Here is an 11,530-nt window from a genome sequence, read left to right as displayed (position 1 = left end):
GTCTTAAAGATACATTTTCCCTCTCACCACCCCCACCCCACGCTTTCCAAGAAGAGCTAGCCCAATCTCCATGTTGCCAATTTCTCCTTGTTCCATCTCATTCTATTCATGCTTGGAACACTTGGCCAATGCTCTCTACCTTCCCATTGGCAGTGCTTCTAGTTGCTCCATTTCAAAGTACATTAAAATGCTGTCTACCAAGAGCTACCACGAGAATCCTACTGAGTGGGTCAAGAGTGGGGCTTAGGAATCTGTATTTTTAACAAAATACATGCTGGTTGATTCTGATGTGCAGCCAGGTGGAGACATCATTAGGCCAAATGGCTCATAAAACCTATCCATTTGTTTGTTTTTTCTTTTATCTTTTTCTTAAACTTTTATTTCAAGTTCAGGGGTAAATGTGCAGGTTTGTTTACACAGGTAAATGTGTGTCACGGACATATGTTGCACAGATTATTTCATCGCCCAGGTATTAAGCCTGGTACCCATTAGTTATTTTTCCTGATCCTCTCCCTTCTCTCACCCTACACCCTCCAAAGCCCGTCAATTTGAAGAGTATGTAAATGTCCTACTCAAGAGTGCAAATGAACTGTTTCATCTCTAGTTAACTTGGAGTACTACTCAGTCTCATTTACCTCAAAGAAAGCAGAACTAGGCCGGGCGCGGTGGCTCAAGCCTGTAATCCCAGCACTTTGGGAGGCCGAGGCGGGTGGATCACGAGGTCAGGAGATCGAGACTATCCTGGCTAACATGGTGAAACCCTGTCTCTACTAAAAATACAAAAAACTAGCCGGGCGTGGTGGTGGGCGCCTGTAGTCTCAGCTACTTGGGAGGCTGAGGCGGGAGAATGGCGTGAACCCGGGAGGCGGAGCTTGAAGTGAGCCGAGATCAGCCACTGCACTCCAGCCTGGGAGACACAGCGAGACTCCGTCTCAAAAAAAAAAAAAAAGAAAAAAAAGAAAGCAGAACTATTAGAGGCTTGGAAGTGTGTCGTAGCGATTTCAGGCTGCCGAGAGAATTATCTAGAAGGCGCTTGAGGTGACCTCATCATCTGTGGGTGTTGCAGAGGCAGACCTGGCCCCTTCCGCAAGCTGCCTTTGATTTCCTTCATGCTGGGGACAGATGAGGTAGAGGCCATTTGTTTCTTTTTAAACTCTGGAATTACATCACAGGCCTGTCTAATTTTCCTTAAAAAGTGTTTTTTGTTTTCTGTTTTTTGTTTTTTTGTTTTTTTTTTTTCCCAAAGTAGCTATCCTCAAAAGAGCTGGGCATAGTTCTCCTAGGGGCAGCAGCAATGTTGAAGTATGGGGGGAAATTGTTCTAAATCCTTCAAGCAATGTCACCTTTGGAGCAGTAAAACTGCTCTCTCTTTCCCATAACAGATGACAAGCATGCCCCAGCAATCATTTTTTGGAAGCAGACGCTCGGTGGGAGAGGGATTGGATTTGCTGAAGGGTCAGCCAAGTCAAGTTAGTTCCTTCCTCACTTCTTCCCTGGCTGGAGGAGGTTTTGATGCTGGTGATGGTGGCTGAACTGAATCCACTTAGGAAACTCTCAAAGGTTTCTGAACTTTCAGGTGTGCCATTTCACATTTGATCGGCTACAGCAGGTGCTTCAAGGCTTTCTTCTGCCAAAAAGATTTGTTTTATTTTATGTTTTCTTGTGTGTGTGTGTGTGTGTGTGTGTGTGTGTGTGTGTGTGTGTGTGTGTGTTTTACTTTTATTTCCAACAAACCTGTGGATCTTGGGGCTTAGACTCAGGGAAGCTAGAAGGATTAGAGTCAAAAGAATTTTGCCATTTGGCCAATAGCATCCCCCCACTCCTGACATAGCGATTTTTTTCTAGGTTCCCTTCCCCCTGCCACTCCCCTCCCCCCAATGCACGCACACACGCGCGCGCGCACACACACACACACACACACTTTTGTCTTTCTCCTCTTTCTCTCCTTTCCTTCCTTGCTTCTCTCCCCTCCATCTCAACACATTCAATGAGTGCCCTAAACGGTGACAAACTTGCATGTGCTTCCCTCATGACTAAACCCCTGGGCCTTCTGCCAATCCCCCGCAGATGGCCCCAAACTGCAGGCATCCCGTAAGCGGACCCCACGCTTGCAGCCCTGGTTGGAACGGTCAGGGTGGAGGAGGATGGTGGGGAGTGGTGGTGTCTTCGTCCTGGGAGAAGGCGAAGCAACTTCCAGGAGGAAACGGGCGTTTCCTTCCCACGCGCTCGAGCGAGCCCTGGGTCCTGGCCTCGGAACTCCACCCAGCCCCTCCCTACGCTCTGGGAAAAGCCAGTCGCCACACACAGGCACACGCAGGCCCCGGCGCCGCGCCCTAAGGAGAGCAGCACCCACAGCCAATTGCCATGGCAACCCCGGGGTTCGTTCCACTTCCCCACCCAGCCGATCTCCCCCCTCCTCCCTGCACTGCAGCCAACCGGCTTGCGCGCGTCCCAGGAGCGCGCTATAAAACCTGTGCTGGTGGTGCTGGGCGTGATCCGCAAGCGCCGGACCAGGGGGAAGGCGAGCAGTGCCAATCTACAGAGAAGAAAGTCTCGTTTGGTAAAAGCGAGAGGAGAAAGCCTGAGCATGCAGAGTGTGCAGAGCACGAGCTTTTGTCTCCGAAAGCAGTGCCTTTGCCTGACCTTCCTGCTTCTCCATCTCCTGGGACAGGTAAGTGGCACACCCTTAGGATGCCCCAAGTTACTTTGCCTTCCTGGGTGGCCCCCATTTGGTCACCGGGCTCTCTGTGTCTTCTACCCCAGCTGAGTGGTTTCTCCTTCTTGTCTCGCCTGCCTTCAGGTCGCTGCGACTCAGCGCTGCCCTCCCCAGTGCCCGGGCCAGTGCCCCACGACGCCGCCGACCTGCGCCCCCGGGGTGCGCGCGGTGCTGGACGGCTGCTCCTGCTGTCCGGTGTGCGCCCGCCAGCGTGGCGAGAGCTGCTCAGATTTGGAGCCATGCGACGAGAGCAGTGGCCTCTACTGTGACCGCAGCGCAGACCCCAGCAACCAGACTGGCATCTGCATGGGTAATCCTGCCCCCTCTGCTGTTTGACCTCTTCTGCAGCTAACTGAAGCTGCTTCCTCCCTTCTCTTTTTTCCTCCCCTTCCCAGAGGGCGATAAGCAAATAATAATATTGCAATAAGTGACATGTATAGAGCACTTACTGTGTGTCAGGCATGGTTTGGGGAGTACCTGGGGCTTTGGGGAATGCCAGAGCCAGAAAGGAAACCTGCCCTGGGGATGAAAGACATTCCTCACTTGGCTCCCTAGACAAGAATCTAAGCAGAGGGGGAGCCAGGCAGAGTTAAGGGCCAGTGAGGTCATTTCCTTCGGACATTTCTAGGGGGCCACTTGGGGTTGATGGAAGCTCGGGTTTACTCACACGCTCACAGTTTCCCAAACTGCAGTTGGGGAAAATCCAGCAGGTTTGTTTTCACACCTGTAATTGTCCCATTTGAACCAAAGCAAATGCTAGTCTCCTGGGACAACTATGTAAACCCTTCTCTGACTGCAAGTGAAATAAAATGCAGGCAACTAGCCAATCCAGGCTTCTAAAACATAATCAATCGGGGATCAATTTTTCACACGGTACAACATTGTAGTTGGAGATTGTCCCTTCCTTTCTGGACAGGAGGGCTTTTACTTTTCTCTCTAAGCTACTGATGATTTATTATGCTTGAGTGTCAAGGAATCTCAATGCCCTTCCCAATTTGATCAGCTAACCTGTTGGAAAATATAGAGTACGCTTTTTCTCTTTTTAAGTCTAAGCTGCTGGAGTAGGAAACTCTAAGGAGGTTCTTGCAAAATGACTGAACATTGGGAACAACGGCCAGGGGGCCTTGGGGACATTACTTCACAGTTGCACACCTCTTTCCTCATCCATAAAATGAGTGGCAAGACTAGATGATCTTGAAGGTTTTCTCTTGCTCTGAGAGGCCTCCATGAGGACATCACTCTACCATAGATACATGAGAAACTGGATTGCCTGAACTGGAAAAGGACTTGGGTTTTGGAACATGTCCTCCAAATCTTACATAGGTTCTTCACTGTATTGTGTTCTTGTTTTTGCTCCTCCTCTTTGCTTTCCTCTTTGCTTCCCCAATATTCTAGCGGTAGAGGGAGATAACTGTGTGTTCGATGGGGTCATCTACCGCAGTGGAGAGAAATTTCAGCCAAGCTGCAAATTCCAGTGCACCTGCAGAGATGGGCAGATTGGTTGTGTGCCTCGCTGTCAGCTGGACGTGCTACTGCCCGAGCCTAACTGCCCAGCTCCAAGAAAAGTTGAGGTGCCTGGGGAGTGCTGTGAAAAGTGGATCTGTGGCCCAGATGAGGAGAATTCACTGGGAGGCCTCACTCTTGCAGGTGAGAAACTCAGTATACCTAGGGCTGGTCATAGTAGAGGGTAAATACAAACATGAAGAATTTGCAATCTCTTGGATTTGAAAAGAGAAACTGACCTGTTTCTGGCCATTCAGTTGTGGATTTCAGGTTGCCCACTGAGATCAAACACATGAGATCAAACACATTTGTAGACATTAGATCAAACATATTTATAAACTCAAACTAAGTTATAGAAGTTTGCTGCAATTGCTCCTAAAGAGGACCTCCCAAATTCACTCTTTTGTCTTATTTTTGTCTTAGTGGATGACTACTACTTGTATTTTAATCCATCCCACTTGACCCTCATTAGCACTACAAAGACAAAATTTTAAATCCTCTTTCTTTTCTCAATCCTGTACACTACCTAGGCTGTCTCATGATTAACCTCCTTAAAGAAGGCTACTCATCCCTGGACAGGTGTCACTGAAAAGTATCATCTTTCCACATGCTGTAGTAAGGCTCAGATGGCACTTCAGGACCTTTTTTTGATTCTTCTTTTTGTTTTCTCTTATCAATGAAGTAGTTTTTTAAAAAATCTCAAGAGACAGTAGAGGATTATTTCAGAAGCCATTCATTAGCCAGATTACTTATATTAGCAGTATCCAGAATTGTATACTATTGCTGAGGGCAGACATTATCAGTCATGCCAGAAATAAATAAATGAATAAATTCAGTTCTGTGTCCTGGGAGCATGGGTGTTTAATAGGTACAGAGCTACATGAGACCCACTTTCTAATAATGGCTGAAAAGGACCACTTTCCAGTCCTCACATTTTACCCAATATGGCTGTCTTTATCTATACATCCCATAGCTTACAGACCAGAAGCCACCCTAGGAGTAGAAGTCTCTGACTCAAGTGTCAACTGCATTGAACAGACCACAGAGTGGACGGCATGCTCTAAGAGCTGTGGTATGGGGTTCTCCACCCGGGTCACCAATAGGAACCGTCAATGTGAGATGCTGAAACAGACTCGGCTCTGCATGGTGCGGCCCTGTGAACAAGAGCCGGAGCAGCCAACAGATAAGGTAGGAGCCTGAAGGAAACCTCCCATCCTGAAAGTAATGGCCTTGTCTCCTTGTAGCCTGGGCTTCAGAAAGTCACTGTGTCACTCTGTGACAGAGAGAGCAGCTGTAACTGGGAATCAACCCCAGAGAAAAGGCAGTGGGGTTCCTGAAGCTGGCCTATCTTCTTTTTTCTCTTTAACATATTGAAATACTCCAGGCAACTCACAGTACACCCTCAGGTAAAGAGGGAGAGGGGCCAGATAACTATAATGCTTTTCCCAATGGAGAACGGTCTAGCAAATCCCATACCATTCCTGGAGAAAACTGGCTACCCAGTTGTCAAGCACCACTGATTCGAGACTGGTCAGTTCTGACCTCAGTTCTCTTTACTCGTCAGGTTCAATATGTATGGGTAGAGGCCATGTGGGTCTTACCTCTCAGTCCTCAGCTCTCTACCTGGCACATACTGTGTGCGTGATAAACAACTGTTGATAAATAAGTGAGTGACTGTCTGGGAATTATTGTTGATATTTTTAAAAACCTCGTGGAAATAATACATTTGCCAGCATAAGGCAATATGGGCCAAATAAAACAGCACATATCTTTTTGTTTTTTTTGCTGGAATTATATCAACTCAGTATGTGAACACTGAATGTGAGATGTGCAGATCAGAAGCTCTGATTGGTTGCTGATGACATCACAGGCCTTGTTACCAGAGCCCTATATCAGATAAATACAATACCCAATTTGAACCATTATATGGATCCTTATACAAACCTAAGACTAAAATAAAACAGTCCTTAGCAATTCAAGATTTACATATCTTGACACTGAAGCAATATCATCTAGTGCGTAAGAGGATAACTGTGGAGCCAGACAGCTTGGCTTCAAATTCTGTCTTTCCACATGAACTAGCTATGTAATCTTGGGCAATTTTCTTAACTTCTCAGCCTCAATTCCTTCTCCCACATAATGGGGCTGCTGAAAGTACCTACCTTAAGTTGTCATGGTGATTAAATAGAATGAATCTGCAAAATGCTGGGTATAGATTAAGTACTCTGTTAACAGTAGCCACCATTACTTATGATTTCTATTTACTGGTAAAATAAGAGTCCATAGTGGTTGCATTAGTTATATGGCTGCTTAGCTAAATAATTTTTTGAGGTCCATCCTAACTTTATGTTTCTTCCATCAGTTTAGAAAGAACACCTAGAAACACCTTATCCCTAAAATTATATCCTAGGAGATGCACTTCCCCACACTTAGGGGAATTCAAACATACATCTAACATAGTCATGTAGGTTCACTCACATAAGCAGTCTCACATACAAACACATACACACACACAGGAATGTTGTTATCCTGTACCATTTTGTGGGTGCTGACAAGAATACATGCTAAATATTAAATACAAAAAAGTAAGAAACAAGAAGTCCTTAAATATTTTCAATGGCACAGCAACTTCTTTATTAAATAAGATGTTTCCATTTAATACCTCCAAGATGTGGCTTTTTCTATTGTGTCTTTTTGCAAAATTTGTATTTTTTCTTGTAATTTGCATCTTCTTTAATACTTGGATATGTTATTTTAAAGATGTTTATTTATAGTATACGTATTTTATAAAAATTGTACTAGAATACCAATCATGACTTCCTTGTCTCCAAGAGATTCTTAAATCTAAGACAGCGGTTCTTAAAGTGTGGTCCCCACACCAGCAGCATCATCTAAGAAGATGTTAAAATGCAAATTTGTGGTGTGGGTCCCACATCAGATGTACTGAATCCAAAACTCATGGTGTAAGGTCCGACAGCTTGTTTTAAGAAATCCTCTAGATGATTCTGATGTGCACTGAAGTTTGAGAGTCACTGATTTAAGATAATTCCACATCTAATCACCCCACAAGCTGTGGGTCATGCCTATGAAGGTGAACAGTGGATAATTGTAGGAAATTAGTAGATGAAGAAATATAAGTAAGAGCCGGGCGCGGTGGCTCACGCCTGTAATCCCAGCACTTTGGGAGGCCGAGGCGGGCGGATCACAAGGTCAGGAGATCGAGACCACGGTGAAACCCTGTCTCTACTAAAAATACAAAAAATTAGCCAGGCGCGGTGGCAGGTGCCTGTAGTCCCAGCTACTTGGGAGGCTGAGGCAGGAGAAAGGCAGGAACCCGGGAGGCGGAGCTTGCAGTGAGCCGAGATCGCGCCACTGCACTCCAGCCAGGGGGACAGAACAAGACTCCCTCTCAAAAAAAAAAAAAAAGAAAGAAAAAAAGAAATATAAGTAAGAAATAAAACATAGTCAATTCTTTGCTGAATTATCAATATTAGGCCTCTTCATTTATCATTACTAATACAATCTTGAATACATTTTCCACTTTATTTGCCTTCATGCAAATTCCATGTCTTGAAATGTCCTGAGGTCATCATGTAATAGAAAGAATGGGCTTTGTATCAGACAAATTCAAATATTAGATGTTTTCTGATCCCTTTAGGTCTTTGAGACTCAGTTTCTTCATCTGTAAAATGGGTAATTGTTCTTTCTATGAATGATTATTCCTTGTATGAATGAATACTGTTAAAAAGGTTGAGTTAATGTCTGAAGAGTGTTGGAAACATAAAATAATGCCAGATTTATACCCACTCTGTTTATAAGACATTGTATTAGTCCATTTTCACACTGCTGTAAAGAACTACCTGAGACTGGGTAATTTATAAAGAAAAGATGTTTAATTGGCTTACAGTTACACATGGCTGGGGAAACCTCAGGAAACTTACAATCATGGCAGTAGGTGAAGGGGAAGCAAAGCACATCTTACATGGCAGCATGAGAGAGAAAGAGAGAGAGAGAGAGAGAGAGAGAGAGAGAGAGATACAGCGAGAGGGGGAAGTGCCACACTTTTAAACCATCAGATCTTGTGAGAACTCACTACCATGAGAACAGGAAGGGAAAAATCTGCCCCCATGATCTAATTACCTCCAGCAGGCCCCTCCTCTCACACATGGCAATTACAATATGAGATGAGATTTGGGTGGGAACACAGAGAGCCAAACAGTATCACATGTAAAAATTCATTTGGCTAAAAATGACACCAAAGCATGTTATAGTGTCTTAAAAGATAGGTTTTGTTATTATACATGTGCTTTCACCTTCATGCTCATCTCCTCAATGTCAAAAGACCATTATGTACAATTAGGCAAGGTGTTCACATTCCAGGAAGAAAGGAAAATGCATATAGGAACAATAAAGAATTGTAACTACTCAAAGGACAAAGGATTTCCCAGATTCCCTTGGCTTATGTATCCTTGGCCAGAACTTTGCCACAAAGTTATTCCAAGTCCCAGATAGGCTGCGGAAGCAAATACTTTTAGCTGACTATATTGCTCAAGCAAAATTAATGTTGTGATAACAAAGAAGAAAGACCAATAGATATTGGGTGGGCAACTAGCATGTAATTCCATACTCTAAAATTGTCCCTCAGAGGAATAGTAGCCATTCAAAACATCACCTCTTTTTTCTTTCTTAGAAAGGAAAAAAGTGTCTCCGCACCAAGAAATCACTCAAAGCCATCCACCTGCAATTCAAAAACTGCACCAGCCTGCACACCTACAAGCCTAGGTTCTGTGGGGTCTGCAGTGATGGTCGGTGCTGCACTCCCCACAATACCAAAACCATCCAGGCAGAGTTTCAGTGCTCCCCAGGGCAAATAGTCAAGAAACCAGTGATGGTCATTGGGACCTGCACCTGTCACACCAACTGTCCTAAGAATAATGAGGCCTTCCTCCAGGAGCTGGAGCTGAAGACTACCAGAGGGAAAATGTAACCTGTCACTCAAGAAGCACACCTACAGAGCACCTGTAGCTGCTGCGCCACCCACCATCAAAGGAATATAAAAAAAGTAATGAAGAATCACGATTTCATCCTTGAATCCTATGTATTTCCTAATGTGATCATATGAGGACCTTTATAGCTGTCTTTTTATTTAACAAAAAAATGTAATTAACTGTAAACTTGGAATCAAGGTAAGCTCAGGATATGGCTTAGGAATGACTTACTTTCCTGTGGTTTTATTACAAATACAAATTTGTATAAATTTAAGAAAACAGGTATATAATTTACTTTGTAGACTGTATCACATCGCACTCATCATATTTTGTTGTGCACTAGTGCAATTCCAAGAAAATGTCACTATAATGACTCGGTGAAGTCTAGAATCATACTGAACATGTTGTACAAGTGTTTCAACCATATATTGAGGTTTGATGGGAAGATTCTCTATTGGCTCCCTTTTTGGGTAAACCAGCTCTGAACTTCTAAGCTCCAGATCCAAGGAAACATACAGCTCTTCAACCTGACGTTCAGAGATGACTATTAATTTTCTGTTTAGTTTTACACTAGGAAACATGTTGTATCTACAGTAATGATATGTTGGCTAAGTGGACTTGTGTCATAAACTTTCTCCATTTAAGACACATTGACTCCTTTCCAATAGAAAGAAGCTAAACAGAAAACTCCCAATACAAAGATGACTGGTCCCTCACAGCCCTCAGATATTTATATATTGGAAGCGGCTGAGGCCCGCAAGTTTTTTAATTTAGCAGAAACAGACCGTATTAGCAAGGATTCTCTCATCTCACTGATAAGTAAACTGAGGCCCAAAACACTTGCTTACATCCTCTGATGGCTGTTTCAAATGTGCATTTTGTAGAATTTTGAGAAAAAAAGAGCAAAATCAACATGACTGGTGGTGAGAGACCACACATTTTATGGGAGTTTGGAATTACTGTAGACACGCCCAAGACTTATCCTTGGGCCATAATTATGAAAACTCATGATCAAGATCTATGTGTATACATACGTGTATCTGGTTTGTCAGGCTACAAGGTAGGCTGCAAAATTAAATCTAGACATTCTTTTAATGCCACCACACGTGTTCCACTTCTCTCTTTTAAAGTATTTATAAAAATATAAATTGTACATTTTGTAAAATATTACGTTTAGTTTCTCTACTTGTCAGATATCACTAAATAAACACAATTTTATTGCTGTGCGGCTCCATTACTTTGGCGCATAAAAGTTGAACATTGTTGTTTACTGAAAATAAAATTAAAATGTATGAATTAAATGAGACATCAATCAATAGCATCTATTGAAAGCAAAATGAGTATTTCTGGGTGAGCTTACGACTTCTTGTCATAAGGGAAACAAAAGACAACTCAATATTACTGAGTTAGATGTTTCTCACCATCAGCCTCAATTAGCCCCCACACTACTTACTCAGACCCTCATCTCAAGCCCTGATCTCTTTTTTCTGGATGACCCACTAGACACCTCTATATATTGAAATTTAAACTTGTTATCTGACCAAACAAAATTCAGCTCTGTGACTTCCTTATCTAATCAAAGGGCATCCCATCCTCCCAACTGCACAGCTTAAATGGCCAGCACTTTCTTGATCAGTTTTATTTTGCCAAGTACCCAGAAAAGCATACTTCCATTGATCATGGGGAGCTGCATGACAAACTGTGCTGCCCAGTGGGCGGAGTCACAGGTAATAGAAGTTTTGTGTTTGGAAGCTTCTTGCTGATGCAGTGTGGCTCTCAAGTTCTATAATTTGTAAGGAAAGATCTTTTTATAAGAGTTTTACTATTACCATCTTCACTTCCGGGATCTGCCCCCTCCTTCCTGCCCCTCTCTTTAGCTAGTTTCCGTTCGTCCTTAAAGATGGATTAGAAAGAAATTTTGCCTTTTAGGAGTTTATTCACATGAAATTTTCAAGGACAGTAAACATGTATTGCACAACAACATTGTGCTAAGAGCTGTACTTGCATTATGCTGTTTAACTGGCACAATAGCTCTATGAAGTAGGCATTCTTCATGTACCCATGTTATAGATGAGGAAACCAAAAAAAAAAAAAAAAAAAAAAAAGTTAAAAGAAACTGGTGGATCTAGAATTCAAACCAAAGTCCTTTTACTTTCTACTTGCTAACACATGGATCCTTGCAAAGATGATCTATCTTTTATCCATTAGGATGAAAAACAAAGCAATCTTCAAGCTGAGAATATAAGAAAAGATATATGAAAATATGCCCCAGAATGGCATGAAACTAGGAAAAGAGTGATTTGGTTTTGTTCAAAAGTATCCA

At 43.2% G+C, this 11,530-nt stretch overlaps 1 protein-coding gene across 1 annotated transcript; it reads left to right on the top strand.

Annotated features, from left to right (window-relative positions):
- Window positions 1-2,462: 2,462 nt before the first annotated feature.
- Window positions 2,463-10,429, top strand: CCN3 (cellular communication network factor 3). Its single transcript, XM_011718756.3, has 5 exons — window positions 2,463-2,671; window positions 2,801-3,026; window positions 4,112-4,363; window positions 5,193-5,407; window positions 8,910-10,429. The coding sequence occupies exons 1-5, from the start codon at window positions 2,588-2,590 to the stop codon at window positions 9,204-9,206; spliced, it is 1,074 nt and encodes a 357-aa protein (XP_011717058.1). The 5' UTR covers window positions 2,463-2,587; the 3' UTR covers window positions 9,207-10,429.
- The last annotated feature ends 1,101 nt before the right edge of the window (window positions 10,430-11,530 follow it).

The sequence above is a fragment of the Macaca nemestrina genome, chromosome 8, assembly GCF_043159975.1.
Source record: "Macaca nemestrina isolate mMacNem1 chromosome 8, mMacNem.hap1, whole genome shotgun sequence".
Classification (NCBI taxonomy): Eukaryota; Metazoa; Chordata; class Mammalia; order Primates; family Cercopithecidae; genus Macaca; species Macaca nemestrina.
Note: the sequence above shows the minus strand (reverse complement) of the source record. Positions and strands in the feature narration are given on the sequence as shown.

Coding starts and splice junctions, on each gene's coding strand:
- CCN3 (XM_011718756.3), top strand. CDS start 2,588: ATGCAGAGTGTGCAGAGCACGAGCTTTTGTCTCCGAAAGCAGTGCCTT. Junction 2,672..2,800: donor TTCTCCATCTCCTGGGACAG/GTAAGTGGCACA, acceptor GCCTGCCTTCAG/GTCGCTGCGACTCAGCGCTG. Junction 4,364..5,192: donor GGGAGGCCTCACTCTTGCAG/GTGAGAAACTCA, acceptor TACATCCCATAG/CTTACAGACCAGAAGCCACC.